Here is a 20,000-nt window from a genome sequence, read left to right on the forward strand (position 1 = left end):
AACAACAGAGGCCGCAAACCCATCCCAGAAACGGCCGATAGTGTGAGCGAAACGGCACAAAAGAAGTTTGGCTCAGCCAAGGGTATCTCGTCCGATCAGTTCTTCGGTAACGAACAGTCGGCGTATGAGCGATCGGCCAACCTGTCCAAGTTCCAGGGTTCCACCAGCATCTCCTCCGCCGACTACTTTGGCAACGGTTCATCGAGCGGAGGTTCAGGGAGTCGTTCAGGTACGAATAACGAGACATTAATCAAGGAGTTAACTTAAAAATGGCATTCACTTTTAACGTTCATCTTGTGCATCACAGCTGCCCGTGGTCCAGCATTGCAGTACAATGGTCCCGATCTGGACGACGTTAAGGAGAGTGTTCGACAAGGTGTCACCAAGGTAGCGGGACGATTGAGTACCATAGCCAGTGATGTCATGAACTCGATTCAGGACAAATACGGCTACTAGTGCCTCTTCCGGCGGTATCACATGTTCATGGTTCCTTGTGCAAGACAGGCAAAGACAGAGAGAAAAAGAGAGGGAGAGAGAGCAATGTGCATCTTCGTTACTAGACTATAGTTTAATGTTACGCTAAATCCTGGCTTCATCCTTATATGCCCTTATTTTATGTTTTATACGGTGCGAATTAGCTAGAAGTCCTGTCGCTTCCCACCCGTTGCCACTCGATACAATCTGTGCAATTACCGAACAACGACCTTTTGCGGGATGGTTTATTTCTTTTTTTGATAGAATATACTTTATCAATGTTTTTTTTTCTGTTTGTGTTGTTAATACCCCCTTAACTTTGTTACGGTTTCAAACGCTTTGGGGCACCAGTTATCGTGCCACGTGCCAGAGATGGTAGCTCCATGTTGCGTCGGGTAGGAGCGCAAACAATCGAAGACGGTTGCTGATGGTCGTATTACAATAATTAGGAAATCTAGTAGACAATTTTTGGAACACCGCTGTAGACCGAGAACACTACGCTACGGGTTATGATAATCGATCAGATACAAAGACACACACATACACCTTTTCACACGTACATGCCACGGGATATAGGGCTCGCTTGTAGAAAACCTAGAAAAAAACACTAATAGGCGGACATTCCCATCCTTCACGATAACTGGCTTGAGGGAAGCTGAAGAAAAAAAGGATCCCGCAACCGTCTAGGATTATCTGGATTCATCGAGCCATCACGACACTTTTGATTATGAATATTATTTTAAATGTTTACTGCATCTTCTACGAATCCAACGGGCAGGCCCATTCGTCGTCAAAGGACCCGAAATACACTACTACTACACGCAGAAACAGAAAGTTACGAAAAAGCATCTAATATTTAAACCAAGAAGCGGTGTGGGAACGAAACGGATGTTACTGTAATAAAGTCTCTATTATTGTATACTGCATTCAAGGTGTCGTCTGTTTTACTGCTTTACTGGGTTTCTAGGTAAATCCGAGAAAATAAATCCGTAGCGCCCGCTTTACTGAGGTCTCGAACCTGTGCCACGTGCGACATTGGAATGTGCATACAAAGACCAATCATTCAATAAAACATCGCGCCAGAGCCTTCCTTCTCACCCACCCCTGAAAACCAAGGTCGAACATGAATCAAAATGTGCATCGCGATTGACACGTTTCGGACATTATCTCCTTGCAATGCAGCGCGAGGACCGTTTGGGACACTGTTCACCGGAAGAGGTATGGATTTATGATTTCATTGAACGATCATGTATCGGATGGAAGGGATTTTCGATATTTGATGTGTCGGAGCAACACATTAACGGTTCAGTTACTCGTGAACGGCTAAGGATGAAACGTGGTTCCACATCATATCTAACTACGATGGCTTTGGTATGTTGGAAGCTAGTGTGGATCGTGTCGCTTGGTGTCGCCAATCAAGCATTCGTAATTCCTGGGAAGGTGACGCTACGATTCCGGGTGCACGATCAACGGAACGAAACGTAAGTCCTAGAAAGTCCTAGAACAGCACGAAAGCCTTCTACAGAGCGATAGCAATAAGTATCTAGAAAATATGTGAAGCGAAACTTGGTCATACATATTCGTACTAATGCGCTAATGTGGATACCATTGATGTCTCTTGTGTCTAAAAATAGCCTATAGAGAGCCAGCCCCTGTTTATTGTAATCTTCCTGCGCATTTGTTACCGACTGCCAGTAACATCTACATATGAAATATGAAACGCGAGTGGTAGCATAAACAAGTTTCAACTTATGTTAATCACACCAGTGATTCTGGAAAATCCGCAAAAACCGGCTATCACCGATGGAGACGCGCAAATCAGTACTTTCCGGTCAAAGATCCATTGCCCCCGAAATCAGTTTCAAATCAAACGTGCCAAGATGAGGACCATCATCTTCACGGTTTATATTCAAGTGGCGGTGCTGTTCTTTACCGGTAGCGTCAGTGCAGGTATCACTCCTTACTACACCAAAACCACAGTGCTCGAGATACCAATTCGTAACAAAAGGCAACTGTTTCCAGCGCTTGGGTAGGGTACATTATTGCGTCGCTCCGTATGGCAGTTTTTCTAGTTTTATTGAATGTTAATCTGTTTGAAAACCAGCTAATTGTCTCTTTTAATATTTCAATATTGTTTAAAAATCGTTCTATCCGCCTTAATTCTTCCCCTGGTGATCCTGGTATCAGCAATCCGATCAACAGGTAATCAGCAGAACGGGTTTTATAGTTCTTCCGGTGCTAATGAAAAGGTTTTTTTTTTTGATACACAGTTTTGGAGGTTCCAGTGCAGGGTCCAGTGCAAACGCGATCGCCAATAGCTTTGGGTATGTAGTTTAAATTTAATAATTTTTCTTCTGCAAAGTAATGGTCCCTTGCGTTATTTTGTGAACAACATTTCACGGGTACTAAACGTGTGTTTGGCTCTTTAGTATTTAAAAAAACCAAACGATCGTATCGTCCACACTGTGCATTAAAACGAGGCATTAAATGAATGGTGTTCTAGTTCTACATCTCATATGCAATTCTTCGAACGGATACCATAGTGATTGTAGAATCACAACACAATAAACTATGATCTCATAGTGTTCCGCGCTGATATGGCTAGAAGATGGACGGTCCCCACCAATGACTCAGTGCTGTGGTTGACATAGTGCTCGGCGTTGCACCAGACGCAATTATGAGTCCAGCAATCGCACCAGCGCGATCAAGCTGATGCCGTTAAGCGTTGATTGTTTCAATTGATTTTTCTGCCATACGATCGTTGTACGGCAACCGGGGTAGCGGGAAAACCCATCAAACCAGCTAAATTTCCATTAGTTGGTGCACGTGCCCTAGCGACCGGCTTTGCCCCGTCACTACCGTGCACTGTAGCCAGCAGTACGAGTGCTAGTGTTTAAGGACGAAGATGGTGTACGCAGTTTACTTCACGGTGCTGGTGTCGTTCTTGGTCGGAATAACGATCGCTGGGCTGGTGCACCTTCGAAAGCAGAGTAACCAGCCAGAGGTGGAATCAGCAGTTCGAAGCAAAAGGCATCTGCTTCCTATACTGGGGTATGGAAGCGTCTATCGTTGTCGTAGTAGTGCGATAAGTGTTCTCGACAGTGTCCTATCATTGAGTATAACGTGACTAATGAACGCTTACTTATTTTCCTGTTTTGTTTGTTTTTTTTTTTCAAGGTTCCCCGGTCAATCTGGCTTCTATCCTGGGTAATGATAAGCTGCTAGCCACCGCCGCGATATCGCTTTCAATCTATTATGCAAATATCCATGTTCTCTCCTCAACAGATTCACCAGCTCCAGCGCCGGCTCCAGTGCGAATGCAATCACCAACAGCATAGAGTATGCATCCCGAGCCGATACCAGTAAACCTTGAAGCTGTTTCCACTACTCTCCTTCTCGTTTTACAATTCCAGTGGCTTTGGTGGCTTTTCCGGCTCTAATGCGGCATCGAACGCGCTCAGTCAGAACGTCGGGTATGCAACAAGCTCTTCCCTTTCGATGGACTGTCTGCTGAACACATCAATCTCATCGGAAAATTATTCCTTCAATTACAGTGGATTCGGCCTCTCGAGTTCCAACGCAAATGCGAATGCATTTAGCCAAGGCTTTAATCCCGGCGGATTTGGTTCTTCGGCGGCGAACGCTCAGGCACAATCGTTCCAGAGTAACGGCCCCTTAGGCTCGTTCGGTGCGTCCGCTGCCAATGCGGCCAGCCAGGGCTTCAGTTTTGGACCAGGCGGCGTCAGCGGATCGGCTGGTCAATCGGGGAGCCAATCCTACAACCTGCCCGGCAATCGACAGATATCCCTCTCGTATTCAAACGGATTTTCGCTGGCGAACGGTTCGCCCTCGGTCTCGAATGGATTCAGCATCTCGCAAAGCTAGCACCGATCATCGCGACGAGAGTGATCCCCGTGCTGCTGGTGTTTTCGAAGGAACTGTGGAAGGGTTTGTTTATTTGACTAAGACTTGATGTTTGAATTCCCCCCCTGCACGGCGACGTTTGCTGTCGATTCAATCACTAGAATAAATCACAGAAAGGAGGAAAACCTATTATGGAAACAATTGTGTCATTAAATCATTGAGCCTAGATAGATCTAGGGTTAATCTCATAAAAGAACTGAACCGGGTTTTCAATACTCATTTGCTGGCCGCGCATATTGGAAAGGAGTAGCAAAATTTAAAGAGAGTTCGGATCGACTACTACCCCGAACCTGTCGTACCGCTCGCTAGGATCACGACTTTCTCCTTCGATTCCGAACACTGCGAGAGATAGGGGTAGCGTAATGATTGCTCCGTGTGTACTCTCAACATACGACCCTAGCCATTAGTTCCCCTCTACTGACGCAATGCAGCTCGAACCCAGACCCCGAGAGCCGCGATCTAATGCGTCTTAATCCCTCCTCTATCAAAACCGAGGCTCTGCTCTGCTTACTGCTCAACTTTGAGCATGCATTCCACGTCGCGACTTCGCGGCTGCTTTAGTGTCTGGTGATCTGTCTCTTGGAGCTGCTGTTGCTGCGTTCAGTACATTGTGCACTACACTCCGATCGCGATGTTCTTCCATAAAACGTGCTGGTCGGTAGCATTAGCCCTAACGGTGCTATTTATCGGATGCAGCCTAGCACTGCCCGCCCGGGATGATGGTAAGGATAGCAAGGAGCTCACGGAACTTGGTTCCCCGGGTGGAACGATCCATGAAGAGGTCGTCGTCGGTGCGTCACTGTACGTCCGAAAGAAGCCGGAACGTTCGCAATCGCGCCAGCTGCAACAATCTGGTCAAATAAACCAAAACAGGCAGATCGTAAAGAGAGAAATTCGGTAAGTAGTGAGACCAACGCCAAGTATATCGGAGGCCTTTCAATCTTGCCTTGGGAAACATTACGCAACTCATTCCATCACCATCATCATCATGATCAGAGTACAGCAAGCTGAAGGTTACGACCAGAGCAAGCCGCACAACGATAAGAGTTCCGTGGGAGCCACTGCGGCGCTGAAACGCTCGAAGGGAGCGAGTACTGGCAGCAGCAAAACGACACCCGCTGTAAGTATAGCGAACAGCGTAGCGGGATTGCCCGCGTACACTTTTGAAGAACCCGACTTTCAACTAATCAATTATTCCGCTCAGACTCGTCATGTCAATCATTTGTAGATCGGAGCGTGGAAATCGCGATCGCGAGCGAGAACGAAAAACCCGCCTCCAAAACATCGAGATCATGTGAGACGAGCCCTGTTGGTCTTGGGCCACATAGCCGAATGGATCAAAGGCTTAACAGAGTGGCCGCCTAGGAGAAGAAGCAGCAGCAGCAGCAGTAAAACCTGTACCATAAATCGTCCGTCCAGCGTTGCCAAAATTAGTGCCAAAACACAGCTGGGTGTGGTTTTGTGGGAAGAAAACGGTTGAACTCTAACGAGCGAAAGAGATTGTGGGAATTTCAATATCCTTATGATTGAACGTTGAACCCGTAAAGGCGAATGGTGGCTGCCGTATGATTAGGAAATTATTTCGTGTCTAGTATATGGCGCGTAATTGTGTTTTTATAGAGTTTCTTTTGTTTTTTCGCTGGTTAAATATAGCTTTTTTTTTAATAAATTAAATAATGAATCTTATTCCAAATGGATGGATCCGATCCGATGCGGAAGATGTGATTTCTCGAGAGTAAAGAAAGTAGACTTTCACCTTTCTCCTCGGGATTTCGTAACAAAGATTGATAACGGTGCAGCTAAAAATGGCAATGGGGTGCCAAATTCAAAACCAGTTCAAAAAGCCATATCGGAATGAAGAGATGTTTCGGACACACTAGCTAAGGTCTGGCGCTTCGTGGCGCTTATTATCTAGGATTCGCTCGTTTAGTGCTATTCGAAATCATGCCAAGATGCTTTTAGCTTCAAATATTAATTCTTTACTGATAGCTAGTAAAGAACTTAAGTGTCCAAAAAGTTAATCAAAAATCATAAAAAATGGAAAAAGAGCTCAAAAAGTAGCTGCTTATGCCCGGCCAACATGCAACAGTGTCTGGGCACTGGGACTGGCGCTTCGTGTGGGCTTGAGCAAAGAGCAACAACAAAGGTCCACACACTTCATACAAACTGCCACACGTAAAAACCAGTTTCTACCACCTACATGGCCAGCATGGCGCAGCATATATCGCTCAGCACACGGCGGCGCTGCGTATTTGCATGGCTCTAGAGTGCAACAGGAAAAGGAATAGGTGGTTTCGGGAATTCCCTAGCCCACCGCGATGCATCGCAGGCAGCAAACGAACGAACTAACAGTGCGGGCTCATCATCGACCAGATCCTCCAGCTACCTGCAGAATGATGACTCGACGAGCCGGTACCGGTTTTTCACTTCGACTCCGAAGCAGGGCCCGTCGGACGTCTGGCCGGCCGCGCCTGGGTGGCATTCCTACGTTTCACCGTCATAGTAATGAGATGTACGCTAGATGGCTAGACCATCGGCTCGCTACAGGTCATCGCATTCTGGCCATTAGCATACGGGCGCGCGCGTCACTTGCCAATTCCTCCACCCAAACCGTGGCAGGTATTGACGATGTCTTCCTCCTTGTGGCTGTCTTTACGTGTCCAGAGCTTTGTGGTGGTAATTACCCCTGCCTGTTATTACAAATCGAATTTTGTTTTCAAACCATCCGACACACAATCGGTAGTAGTGGGGTTGAGCTATTATACCTCGGAGGTTTGCGGAGCGATAAGGATGAGCCAGGGGCCAGCAGTATCATGATCATGGTAAACATGGGATCCGACAGCACCCGAATCCGGACCGGACGCACACGAACTTAACAGGCAAACCATCATCATCATCATCATCATCATCACTATCATGGTCAGCGTTCGGATCTGTTCGTTGTTCGGGGGTTGCAGCATCAGTGTGACCTGCTCGAGATCTCGTCTTCGAACCCGCTCACCTCAGAGTGTGGTGGTCCTCGGGTGTGAACGGAAGTGTCCGCAGTGTCTCTCGTAGCCAGCCGTGTAGAAGCCCCGGAACTTGTACAAAATCTTCTGCTGATATTAGGCCGAGCAGCCAAATCTTCAAACGAAAGATGAACCGATTTGTGGTTGCGATCGTCCTTTCGACGCTGGTGATCGGTGCGTTGGGTGAGGCTGCTGGACGCGGTAAGTTGACCTTGTGATCGATAACGTTAGCCAGAGGTTACTGATAGCGATGTGGGGGTTTTTATTTCCCTTTGCTTGTTTGTTTACTTGTTAGCTTCTAATTTTGAAGAATGATCTAAATAATCAGGATCAGAAGTAATTTTGTTAGCAAGAACTGCTTTTTACGTACATTAAATGATGATTTTCTCGCTTATGAAACGAAATAAGAAGCACCAGCAATTACAGACAATTGCGGGGGTTATTGAGCACAATCCAGGCAGAATTCCCTTGTGCTATCGTTTGAATTTGGTTCTAAACTCATTTTAGTATTAATTAGATTAATAAAAGGAGTTCAACTATGCAGCTTATGCTTATGCACTCAATCTGCTGCAAGGACATCCCGGATCTCGCTGCACAATCCAGTGATAAACAGGTTCGGCACGGCATCTCCCATCCTAAAACCACGGACACCCCCACGGTGCTACGGCGTATCGCAATTTGGACGAAACCGGAAAGACTGGTTCCGACTGTGCGGGCAAGTGGCAAAATTAAGTTGCGGCGACGCCGAAGACGAGCTCCGAAATGATAACAACATCCTATCCTCGGAACGAGACAAAACTCTACAACGGGCAGCTTACGACCCCACTCCACAAAACGCACTTTGCGGAAAACAGCGAACGAATACGAATGACATTGTGTGGCACGCCCGTTGAGGTGGAACAGGTTTTTTTTTGTCGTCCAAATTTCGTCGTCGTCGTCGTCGAGAGATGGTGGGGATGGGGCCATTCGAATTTTAAATGCAGAATCTCCTTGAGGAAAACAAATACCCCGACCGTAAATGCTCGACGGAAGCAAACAGGTTCGGTTGAGATTGTTGAGTCTTCGAAACGAACGACTTGCAAACAGTGCCCTGTTGAGGGTTGTTAACGAGGCCACACAGGGGATTCTAGGAGCTGATGATCTCATATGCCTGTGTTTGCTGAGATGTAAACAGATCGATCGGGATGTTAATGATCACCAAGATGACCGTTACTCGGGACATAAATTCGATTCAATGTACCTCCCTCTAGTTAATTCCGACAATCCTACCTTTGCAGATGCTTCCGTGCGGGACCGTGCGGGCAATAGTTACGAGTCCGAGATCCTGGTCGAATCGTCCCTGAACGTGCGCAAGGCGAACCCGGCTGTGCGGCGCCAGGTGCGCAGCGTTCTCGATCTGCTAGTGCCACCACCGGCCGGTGTGCTGTTGGTGCGCGAGAAGCGTCAATGGGGGTAAGTCGATTTCCAGACCCTGACCTTGAGCCGGTGCCCGAATCGTTAACGCCGTCCACGCTACACCATTCTGAGTGGCAGGATGCTTTTCGGAATGTTAAACAAAACTGGACATTTAGAACACACAACGTGGTTCCTCGCGTTTAATGGCCGAAAAGTGTGCTCAAGCGCGCAATACTACGAAGCTAATGATGAGTTCCATTTCCATGCTCTTCTCCGCTCAGTGGATTCGATGCGTCCAGCGCGCAAGCTAATGCGAACGCGTTCAACCAGTTCCAGGGACCGAACGGATTCGGAGCTAGTGCCGCCAATGCTGGCGCTCAGTCGTTCTACAACCAGGGCCCGGGCGGTGGTTTCGGTGCATCGGCTGCCAACTCGGCGTCCCAGGGTTTCGCCGCCGGACCGGGAGGATTCTCGGTAGGTTTAACGAACTGTTTGTATATTGCTTGCATCATGAATCTCAACTGTTTATATTTATTTGTACCAATAGGGATCCGCTGGACAGTCCGGAAGCCAGAGCTACAAGCTGCCCGGTAACAAGGATGTGAACCTGTCCTACAGCGGTGGTTTCTCGGTGGCCAACGGACAACCCAGCGTATCGCAGGGTAGCTCGATCAGTTTCTCCTAGGTTACCGGGCCAGGACGCGGCGCGTATTAAGCGGAAATTGATGTGGATCAGCTCCAAATAAAACTTCTCATGAGTACCAGTTTTCAAATCGATCGATTTTTATCCTTTTAGTTCCTTTGCCTTCCGATTACGATCAAGGTTGCTGATCAGGTTGCAAATCAGGATCTTGGCACTAATCAATGAAGTGGAGCGTCGATCCGAAGAACCGTCCAAATGCAATGTCACCTTGTAACCTCTTTTCTTCGAACGAAAAAAACGAGTATGATTTTTGGCGCTCCTTTTTTTTTTGGTCCAAAAAAGAACGTACCCAATCCTCCACGATCAGGCTAATAGGTTCCTACCCGGAATGGCGAAAGCCATGCGGTTTGATGATCGTCGCTTGGCACCATGGCGCTCATTCGGTATTCTGCGATCGTATCGCGAGCCGGACTTGCGCCAGAGGCAACCACTCTGTCTCGACGATCTCCACCAGCTGCTGGTGCTGGCCACGTTAGAATCCTTCATTTGCATAATCGAACGATGGTCACGGGTTGACGGGTGCTCAATCTGCGCCAACGCTTTGCTGCCAATCTGGCCACCAGCAGAAGCAGCAGTAGCCGGGGCCGGAATCCCATAGATCGCGCAGTCAATAGTTCCGCGTGATTCGTTCTGAACCGGCCAGAATACCGTCCCCTTCCACGTCCAGTACGATTGACGTACGAGCAGATGTCTCGTAGGGCAGGGCAGGGCAAGGCAATCGTCTTGTAGCCCGCCTGGTACATTACCTTTTGCCACCTACCTACTACCCACCAGCCCCCCGGGAGGGGTCTTCCAAGTGATTCATTGACTGCATGATTCATCGTCGTCCATTCACAAACAGGACCGGCCGCTGGCCAGGCCCTTCGCACGCAGCGTTGATCGTTGCATTTACCATTTGAAACAAACACCACCACTGGCACGATCGTCACGAACGGTCACGGGATACACGGCTGCGGGTCGTTCTTAGCATAATTTATTCGCAAGCAGTCAGCCCATCAATCAGTAAATGACTTGATTTTTTTTATTGGTTTGCCCACGAAGCTTCTCAACACTGATCAGCGTTCTGCGGTGGTTAAGATGTCACGTCAACCTGGGCTGGACTCGGTCCACTCGGATAATTTAATATCGTATTCGAGGGGAATAGAAACACGATCCGGTCACATAGGCAGCTAGTATACGGTGTAAGGCGCTGTGTTGGTTTATTGTGAACCACACAATCCGCTACGCGGTTCCTGGAACGAGGTTCAATTGCCAAAAAAAAAAAATGGCAGCCAATCCGTGAAAATGCCATGCACTCGGATAGGAAACTAGGTTAGTTTTGATTGGTTGCTGCGATCCATATCAATTGGATGTGGTTCGTGGTGCACCGGTGCCGTGTACGGTTCTTCACACGCTCCCGATATTGAATTGAAGTCTTCCACTTCTGACTCTGATCGTCCCCGGAGATCATAAATTGACGCACTTTACGACCGGCGTTGTCCGCACTCGCCGTCAATCCCTTCTCTCGGTGGAACGAGTGTCTGGGAATACTGGCCTTCAGCGAGGAGGAGCTGATGGTGTAGTCTCCACGACAGACAACGTGCGAAACGGCACTTCCTCTCGAACGGCGGCCTGTTCTGTATTCCACACCTTCGCGGTACGCCGTGTGGGTGTGTGCGGTCTCTTTTGATGGCGTAGCCCATGGCCAGGGGACACACCGCAGTGGGAATGATCAGGAGCAGGAGAGTAAGGACAACATAAAGACACATAAATTGTAATAAAATTTTAACGATCGTCAAGCGGTACTGGTTCTCGCTGGACGGCTGGCAGGAGTTCCTGCAGGTGGCGTGACCGAGGGCTACCTACTGTTATGCCATCATTTTTACTGTCCATCACGCCATGAATCTCATATCGATTAAGCAATTAGCCAGCCGTGACTCTGGGTGTCGAGCGAGATCCGGGTGCACGTGGCCAAGATGGCGCTCACGGTGTCCGTCAAGAACGTGAAACACTGGTCCTAGGTTCTTTAGGGACCCATTTTGCCAAAAATTATCATACAATGCCGCTGTTGCTACTGTGCTACGCCTCGTCCTCCGGAATGTGTATCCGGAATGGCTGGAACAGGCGTGTGCCTAGGGGGCGCTTTGATTAAAACAATCAAAAGAAACCTAGAACCGGGACTCGCGCGCCATCAGGCAGCTGTCTGGCGGGCTGGCTGGCCTGTCCTGTCGAACAGATGTCACGAACATGATTGACATCCATTTTCGGTTGTCACATATGCTGGCCCTGCTGGTTTGGCCTGGGGCCAGATAACATTTACCAAAAAAGAAAAACAAAAAAAAAACTATTTTCATAATACGCTGCGATAATGCTGGGCAAGGGGCAGCAGAAGAGACGGTCACGAGGAACAGGGCCGCTACGAGACAATCATGCACAATGAATCAGCGTGGTCGATCGATCGATCGATCGATCGTTCGGTGTGTTCCGATCGGTTGTCAGTCACGCCGATATTGTGCCGATTGGAATCCAGCGTTAGAATAACTAAATACGAGGCGCACACAACATAAGCTCTGATCTGCTCTGATCTGCTCTCACACCACACGGTACTGCAACTGCACCCTCCTCTTGTTGTACCAATACCTGCGATCTGCGATCTTCGGTGACCACGGATCGTATTCTACGCTAGGATTCCGCCATTGCACAACTACTACTCCCCCACTACTATCGCCATCGTCGCGGTTCGCAAATTTATTCCTAAATCTAATAAAATCAATAGTCACACATACGCGGAATGAAGACATTGGGCCAAGTGGCGCGCTGTCCCTTTCCGGACCATTCCCGTAGCCGCCGGCGTGGACCGAAGACAGTGAGTGGAACAAAAGAAGGCAATAATACCGCACCCGTCGGCATGAATACCAAACGAGGGGATAATGCTAACGGTGGCCAGAGATCGCGTACCGGGCGCGGGTGTTTCGGGTATAAAAGGTGCGGATCCTCGGGATGATGGTTATCAGTCGGTTGCAGGAGATCTGTGCGGGTTGGCCACGAAGCATAGCCAGCGAGCGCGAGTGTCCCGTTTACTGTTGCCTGGAACCGAAGCAATCCGTGGTGTAGCTAGCGAAACGAAACGAATTTGCGTAAAATCCAGTAGTGTGCCAGTGACGTAGCCAGTGAAGCAGCAAGCAGCAGCAGTAACAGTGAAACGGAACCAGAATGTACCACTCAACGATCGCTTTTGTCGTCCTGTGTGGCGTTGCCCTCAGTGTGGCCTATCCCTATCCTTACCCACAAAGTGGTGCGTTTTCCTACCGTCAGACGGCCAGCATTAATTGACCAGATTTAACCGAGATGTTTACGTTCGAATTCTCTCTACTCCCTGCCCTGGATGGTGCGTAGCGTTCATGTACTACCGCAATGCGTACCCGATGATGATTCCGCAGCTACAGCAGAGCGCCATGTATCAGCAGGCCACCAGGATGTACCAGAACCAGCGACTCCGCAGTCAACGGCGGTCGGCTTCGAGTGGCGGAGTGTCGGCATTCGCCGCTGGAAACACCATCGCCACCGGTACGCTCCTAAACGCTGGTAAGTAGCGAGCGTGTTTAATGGCTTTTAAGATGAGGTTCTACTATTCCTCTTCGTCTGTCCGTCCCGACTAAACAGCCAACTGCCAACCCGCAGATCAAGTTCCGGTGGAGGCGCCAGCAATACAGTCCTTTGCCGAAGCATATCCGGCGGAAGCATCGCCCGAGAACGACATTCCGTTCGGTGACGAGAGTGATCTGCTGGGGGATGTGGAAGCGAGTGCGCTGGACACACCGACTAGCAACGATGACGCGCTGTTCGATTTGCCTGTCGTTCCGGCCGCCGTAGCTCCTGTTCCGGATAAGCGAAAGAAGAAGGTGACGACGACGGTGCAGCTGGATTCGGCTTCGGGCGAGGAGGAGCAGGATGATGATGAGGCCGACGAAGGACAGACTGCGGTCAGTTTTGGTACGCGTCGTGGCAGTAGCAGCAGCAGCAACAGCCGCCCGGCTAGTGGACCAATGTTTCCGGTGACGTTCGGTAGCACGAATGGGGGTGCGATCGCCATCGCTAACAGTTACAGCACTGGGAAGGGAGGATCGGCCACGAGCCATGCTACTGCCTACGGTAGTCCAGCGGCTATTCCCGAGGAACGTCGGCGTTCGGTTTCGGCCCAGCAGCAGCAGCTGCGTAGCAATCGGCCGGCCAAACTGCGCACCAGATACTAGGACGATTTGGATTTAACTTATTCCTGGCAAACGCTGTCGATACTGTCGTGATGGGTGATGGTCACATTGCTTTGAGTTGAATTAATAAACGAAAAAGACACTGGAAACTGATCAAACGGAGCTGTAAGAGAATTTCATTTCAATTCCAACGCCTCAAGAAACGAACTCATGATTTTCGAGGTGAAACTTTAACGGCTAAATCGGTAGAGTTCAAGCCATAAGCCCAATGTCGTTTAATATTTCCTAGTTTCTCCTTTTTTATCTTTCTTATATGCATCGTTTCTCTGTGATCTACTAGATGTAAAAATATCATGAAAGTTTTTAAAAAGATTATTACATGGAACCGAAAAGTTATCATACCTGCAACGTGCTTCATGGTAATGATACTTCGAATTTTATAATACAAGATACCAAAAATAATCAAATGTTGCACATGCACGGATTTTTGTTTAAATTATCTAATATAACTAAAAGACTACTCACTGCAACAAAGTGAATTGTTTCTAAATTGGATAACCACTAGAATTCCATTCGATCACTTGATCAACATTTCCAATCACTCTGGCGCTTGATTATGAATGTAAAATAATGCATTATCGATAAGCAACACCGACAGTTTCGTCCAGCGGAAACAGTAAGAAAAGTTCCTTGTTGCTACCAATACGTCTTTGTGCAAAATTAGCCGATCTAATACCGTGCTTCTCTCTGCATTAGCATAAATTACCGAAAATCAGCTCACTAACCCGGAACCGGTTTGCTTCCAGCAAACCTATAATTTGTGCTGCCACGTGAAGTAGAGGACAGCGTCCGTTGAGTGCCACAGATGTCAGTTCTTTAGTTGCGCTTGGTTCGCCATGAGGTGATGTGAGGGTTTCGAATAGTGCATACCATGGGAAAGCTGGTCGTATACACCCTCTTCCTGGCTGCTCTTGGCGGCTATTGCCGATTTTGCCAGGCTCAGAGCATTAGCCGCCAAGATTATGGTGTCATTACCGGTGAGAGAAAGCAATTATCTACAAAAAGAGTGAGATACTATGAGGCATTTTCTTCATTTTCCGCATAGAAACATTCGATTTGAACACGCTCTTGCGTGAAAACGCGAACCCGCAAGTGATCCTGCAAGAGCAAACGAAGGGAAGTGTAAAAACGGTGGAGATCAATACGGGTAACAGCGGTGAGTGACATGTTGAGCCAATTTGTTTGAAAGTTTCAACCAGAATTTCAAAACCATCACATTGCAGTTCAGGATGGCGGCATTCCCGCGCAACAGGACATAGCGTATCAACAGAGTCTCCGGAAATATCAACAGGATCTAAACAACTATCGACAGCTTTTATCACAATACAGCACATCGACTGAAAAGTATGTGCAGCCGGTACAACAAACATACTCTCAGCCCTATCGTTATCAATTATACCAACCTCAGCAATACCAAACCGCACAATACCAAATTCAATCATACCAATCACCGTCGTATCAATACCAACCGTACCAGTACCAGTACCAACCGAGTGGCTATCAGTCCTACACAGGCTACCAGCAAGGATCATCTTTCGTGCAACCAACATATCAACGAAATTTCAACCCGTTTGATTTATCATCGGGATCTTCTTTCGGAAGTAAGTTTAGAAATTCTGTTGATGACCCCACACCGAAAACGATGGTAATGTTCTGTAAACTATCTGGAATGTTCTTTTCAGGCCTTCTGGGTAGTGCAGGAAGCAGGCTACTAGGGGGATTATTTGGCTAAAAAAAAAGCTCATCACCTCACTAGACGCGTCGTACCGCATGGTACGGATGAATAAATTAAAGCATTTCTATTTTTAAATCGCACCTTTTTATTTTAAGCTCTCAGTCCGGCTCCGGGAGAAAAGAACAGAGATGAGCTCAAGGAACATTCGAGACCGAGAAATACTGTGCTGAACAGCTTTCCTCTGCTGTAGACGGAACATGACAAACTCGCACCATGATAAATGAACGTGACGGTCAACGGTTGGCAAAACGAAGCCGTAAACGAAGGTGTGAACTGAGGCACTCTTACTGTTCTGATCGGCCTTGATGATTGGTGTTTCCCTTTAGCTCCATCAACGGCGAACGCAAGTCACCAGGGTTCGTCGCTTGTCGTAGCACGCGGCATTGAAAGTCTTTCGTTTCATTTTGGATTCGATAGAGACTGTAGCACGCTTTCTAGAACAAAATGGCAATACTTTTGAAGCATTTCATATGTTTTCTTTCGGTTTTTTATTCATAAATTTAAAAAAAATCACTTAAACAAAAACAATGCAGACAAAATCATTGCCGTAAGTTTTCCGAAATGAACGAATTAAAGTTCAAAACACTCTCTCCATCAAGAGCGATGTTGGCAATTCGATGAAGGGCATCGACCCTCGTGTCATGTCTATAGATGCACCGTACCCTTCTCGTGGCACTTAGAAGAAGCTGTAAATGAATAGATTAACATTTAGTTTTTGTTGCCTTACGACATTCACAACCTTCACGGCGTACACTTACGGTAGCAGTCCACCACCACCACCGCCGAACGAGTTTGCTGACGCTTGGGCACTCGAACCGGAGCCTCCGAATCCTCCGAGTCCACCACCGAACGAGGACGACTGGGCGGAAGCTTGGGCACCGGATCCACCGAAGCCACCGCCATTACCACCGCCGAACGAGTTGGCGTTCGAGTTACTGAACGATCCCGAGATTCCACCGAGACCAATGTTGAAGGAAGCGGATTGAGCGTTCGCCTGGCTACCGGAGAAACCGCCACCGCCGCCTCCACCGTAGTGACCAATCGGACCACCACCTAGTGGACCATCGTACGGTGAGTAGTGATCATGATGTGAGTGGTGTGGTCGGAATCGTCGCGGATACGGACGGAAGGGTGGCCCTTGGGTGTCGAGCGAATTTTCAACGATGACGATTCGTTCCGGGGAAGAGGGAAAAACGTAAAATGCAAGGATAAATAAAGTGTCCTGTGAAAAAACCATCTGGCAGCATCAATCGGTGCCACCAACGCACGCTACACGTTGCTTGGTTGCTATGTTACTACGGCCGAAGCCATTACCTGGCACTGCGTATCCTACGGGAGCTACTACACCGACCGGAGCTATTCCGACCGGTGCGACCGCTACGGGCACCGCAACCGCTACCGGAAAGTATCCTACAAGTGCACCAATCCAGCAAAAAACCAATCGTTACAACTACAACGCTACAGCATTAGTTTTGGGCTTGTTAAGGAAGAACTTTTCGAACAGGTTAGAGGGAAAGATATTGGCGCAAGAATAGAGCAGAACAGAGGACAGATTTCATATTATGCGTAGCATCCAACCACACCCATGAATGAATGTCTTCGTTTTTGTGATTGATCGGTTAACGTTTCGCATATCCTGAAGCAAAAAATATGCAAATTCATTCCATAAACGGCGAACGAGATGGAATGCCAACACGGAATACCTGGCGACCGGACACAACTTCATCTTCAACAAAAAACAAATGTTTACATAGCGGCAGACCGTACGGCACCACGGTACCAGCTCGTTTGAGTAAGAATTTAGCGCGCAAGACGGCGGGGCGTTGCGATTGCGATCTTGTAAGATCTTGTCGAGAGAGCTACGGGGATTTTTGGGGAATTCTTTTAAATGAACTCTATTTGGGCAAGACGATAATACGATTGCAAACATTTGCTCTCTATTGGTATGAGTAAAAATGAATAAATATCTATTAAACTTAGACAGTTGGACAACCATCTCCTCCGAATTGTATCATTATGATCACACATTATCATGCATGGGTGGGTTGGGGATGCTTCACACAATTGTAAAAGTGTCTCTATAGGCGGTAAGATGTAACACTATCGTACCTCTTCGCAGGGCTATTGGTTCACCATCAATATGTGTGTTCGTGCACCCGTGGTGGGGTGTATGTTGTGCGTGTGCGTAGAGATTAGACAAGACACGGTGCAAAGGGTGCATTGATATATTCAAAAGATTGGGCCACAAGAAACCCCAAGACGGTGAAGACGACGTTGACATAGAGGCATAGAAAGGTAAGGTTTAAAGGGATCAACTTTAGCTTTTTGATTGCATCAAACGAGATCGAAACAAAGGACCGAATATCTACCTTTTCGATATGCTTTGGCTGGAACTTATTCAAAGAAATATAGGACAATATTACAGCAATGGCGGAATTACAGGACAGAGTAGTCAGCAGAAGAAGAAAATGAGAAATAAAAAGTTAATAAACTACCCACAGTTTGACTAGAATAGTTGTTAGAGGTACTATCTACACTGCAAATATGTTAACTAAGGTCGACTTCGAGTCTCCGAGAATCGAATAAACCATTTCTCTGAAGCTAATTTCACTACAACTTTTCTCAATAATCGTGCACTGAGCGCTACACTTTGCCGGCCACTCCATTATAAGCACCCAACTCGACGATAAACTTCTATAAATACCTCCTACGAAACCGGGATATCCGAACCCAAACTGTGCCACGGGAGCCGCAATTGCAGCCGCCAGTAACGCGAACAGAACCACAAACAGCTTCATCCTCGATCAGGATCGATCTGATTCACCAATCACCAAAAGTCCTGCGTTTTCTCCGCCAAAGGATACACGAGAGGGAATGCACGCACGCCTGTGATGTGATGTGTCGCGATCGAAGACGAACGAACAACTGCCGCATAGCGATAGTTAAATAATCGTTTTTATGCTCTCCAGACGCACAACGACCAGACTGGCGCAGCATCCGCACGGAATCTCACCATCTCCGGGTGTGTGCGAGTCCACCCAACGGTGTCGCAACGGTGGAGCGAAGGCTGCAGCGAAGGGGGTAGTAGTTGCTGATGGCGCAAGGTTGTTTGTTACGATATTCGATTGGGGCCCGACTCGCTCGCAGACCGGCTAGACGCGGCGTTCGGGAACACGTTGAGTCAGCCTAGTTTCCGCGATGGACCGCGGTGGGGCGGACCCGGGGCGAAGTCACGGGCGCCAATGTCACCGAAGAGTGTACGGCACTATAGTGCTGGTGGTGGATGTGTGGTAGTGGTCAAGTTCAAGTAACACTGTAGCAGATCGTCACCACCTGATAGGCGCGTGTTTTTCTCATTTATTTTCGCTACTATCATACAGGAACGAGTCAAGAGCGGTGTATCCTTGAAAGATTCCGTTTCTCGCGTGGTCATTGACCGACCGACCTGTGCGGCTGAAGACGATTCTGAAGAGGGGTGCCAATTTTAATAGAAAGTGAGTCAACTGTTCACAAGCGAAGCGGCTTATGATGATCAGCAGAATTGCAGAGGCTCTTATTTAAATCAACCATTTCCCTTTAAAGCCTGGAGAGACAAGAATCACTACTAAAGCCAACTGGTCAAGGTCAGTTCCGTCCTAGCCATGGGTATTATGCTCTTCCGCGTAGCTCTCCCTTGTAGCATGTAACATGAACGTTTCTGCTGGGTAGCAAGCGGGTTACTATCCTGATCGACTGACCTTCGGCTCACCACTTTTGTCTTTTGTTTTTACAATTCTCCGGACCCTTTCGTCAACGGATCTCCTTCGAGCCGATGATCGAGCCGAGTGGAAGTGTAACAAAATCCAGCACAAAGGAAAAATTGGAAGAAAAAGATCCTAAAACCTGGCCACAAGTACAAGGACTTCCACTTTTAACAATCAATCATGCTGCAGGTAACCCGTGGGGACCGGTAATTCGCTTCCACCGACTGGAAGTGGTATCCATTATGTTTTGGCTTCACGTGCTCACGTGAAAGGTCTCACGTTGACCTGTGCGAATGTCAGGCAAACAAACGAAAATAATCCGGAGCATATTCGCCTCAAGGAGGGATTTTGTCATTTACTGTAACTATCTTTGGAACACATTGTTGGCTTCGTAAAAAAGAAGCCGGAACTCTAGGCAAACAAAGTACAATAAAACTCCGGAAAACATGTGACGTAAATCTTATATACGAGTTTAGGCGCTTAACGTATTCTCATCCTGCAGCATAAGAATGTTTTGAAACGCGCAAATACGACGGAACGGCGATCGATGAGCCCCATCTGATCACCATCCGTTCGCGCAGATTGTTTTGTTTGCTTTCGGTATCAATACCGCTGCGCATAGCAGCTGACCTTTAATCGCGTTTGTCGCACCCTTAGGGGATTTCCCCGATAGCGGAAGGGATGCAAATAGAAATCATGACTCAAATGCTGTTTTTAGTTGTATCTCCTTGTAGCTAATCTTTTCCATGAAATACGTTTTTATAAAGA

At 47.8% G+C, this 20,000-nt stretch overlaps 5 protein-coding genes across 8 annotated transcripts in view; 4 read left to right on the plus strand and 1 right to left on the minus strand.

Moving 5' to 3' along the window:
* Positions 1 to 1,400, plus strand: part of LOC126577995 (ADP-ribosylation factor GTPase-activating protein 2) — a 3,835-nt gene extending 2,435 nt beyond the window's left edge. The window contains exons 6-7 of the mRNA XM_050240136.1: positions 1 to 229; positions 308 to 1,400. The exon at positions 1 to 229 is cut by the window's left edge and continues 68 nt beyond it. Of these exons, the coding sequence (XP_050096093.1) occupies positions 1 to 229; positions 308 to 456 (378 nt within the window). The 3' untranslated portion in view covers positions 457 to 1,400. The remainder of the gene's footprint in view (positions 230 to 307) is intronic.
* A 399-nt stretch (positions 1,401 to 1,799) lies between these two features.
* LOC126575523 (uncharacterized) lies at positions 1,800 to 4,556 on the plus strand. Of its 2 annotated transcripts, XM_050236250.1 has the most exons (7): positions 1,800 to 1,955; positions 2,662 to 2,676; positions 2,745 to 2,798; positions 3,652 to 3,681; positions 3,760 to 3,813; positions 3,888 to 3,947; positions 4,029 to 4,556. In XM_050236250.1, the coding sequence occupies exons 1-7, from the start codon at positions 1,804 to 1,806 to the stop codon at positions 4,357 to 4,359; spliced, it is 696 nt and encodes a 231-aa protein (XP_050092207.1). In that variant the 5' UTR covers positions 1,800 to 1,803; the 3' UTR covers positions 4,360 to 4,556. The 2 variants fall into 2 exon arrangements, with proteins under 2 accessions (XP_050092207.1, XP_050092208.1); XM_050236251.1 differs by lacking the exons at positions 1,800 to 1,955; positions 2,662 to 2,676; positions 2,745 to 2,798 and adding an exon at positions 3,152 to 3,525.
* Positions 4,557 to 4,765: 209 nt separating this feature from the next.
* LOC126575524 (uncharacterized) lies at positions 4,766 to 6,039 on the plus strand. Its single transcript, XM_050236252.1, has 3 exons — positions 4,766 to 5,295; positions 5,395 to 5,518; positions 5,603 to 6,039. The coding sequence occupies exons 1-3, from the start codon at positions 5,030 to 5,032 to the stop codon at positions 5,624 to 5,626; spliced, it is 414 nt and encodes a 137-aa protein (XP_050092209.1). The 5' UTR covers positions 4,766 to 5,029; the 3' UTR covers positions 5,627 to 6,039.
* A 1,333-nt stretch (positions 6,040 to 7,372) lies between these two features.
* On the plus strand, positions 7,373 to 13,751 carry LOC126576711 (uncharacterized; the record flags this gene model as incomplete). The annotated part of the gene is made up of 8 exons (XM_050238017.1): positions 7,373 to 7,607; positions 8,684 to 8,858; positions 9,083 to 9,275; positions 9,349 to 9,485; positions 9,598 to 9,624; positions 12,696 to 12,778; positions 12,880 to 13,068; positions 13,147 to 13,751. Coding segments are annotated over 8 exons (1,629 nt in total), but the record flags the coding sequence as incomplete, so codon positions are not given.
* A 2,189-nt stretch (positions 13,752 to 15,940) lies between these two features.
* On the minus strand, positions 15,941 to 18,430 carry LOC126575478 (uncharacterized). 3 transcript variants are annotated; one of them, XM_050236190.1, is made up of 6 exons: positions 18,194 to 18,430; positions 17,859 to 17,882; positions 17,599 to 17,610; positions 16,804 to 16,899; positions 16,248 to 16,542; positions 15,941 to 16,175 (listed from the first exon to the last, which is right to left on the minus strand). In XM_050236190.1, the coding sequence occupies exons 1-6, from the start codon at positions 18,285 to 18,287 to the stop codon at positions 16,166 to 16,168; spliced, it is 531 nt and encodes a 176-aa protein (XP_050092147.1). In that variant the 5' UTR covers positions 18,288 to 18,430; the 3' UTR covers positions 15,941 to 16,165. The 3 variants fall into 3 exon arrangements, with proteins under 3 accessions (XP_050092147.1, XP_050092148.1, XP_050092149.1); XM_050236191.1 differs by lacking the exons at positions 17,599 to 17,610; positions 17,859 to 17,882 and having other exon boundaries at positions 18,194 to 18,429; XM_050236192.1 differs by lacking the exons at positions 16,804 to 16,899; positions 17,599 to 17,610; positions 17,859 to 17,882 and having other exon boundaries at positions 16,248 to 16,626; positions 18,194 to 18,427.
* Between the last annotated feature and the right edge of the window lie 1,570 nt (positions 18,431 to 20,000).

The sequence above is a fragment of the Anopheles aquasalis genome, chromosome 3 (genome assembly GCF_943734665.1).
Source record: "Anopheles aquasalis chromosome 3, idAnoAquaMG_Q_19, whole genome shotgun sequence".
NCBI lineage: Eukaryota > Metazoa > Arthropoda > Insecta > Diptera > Culicidae > Anopheles > Anopheles aquasalis.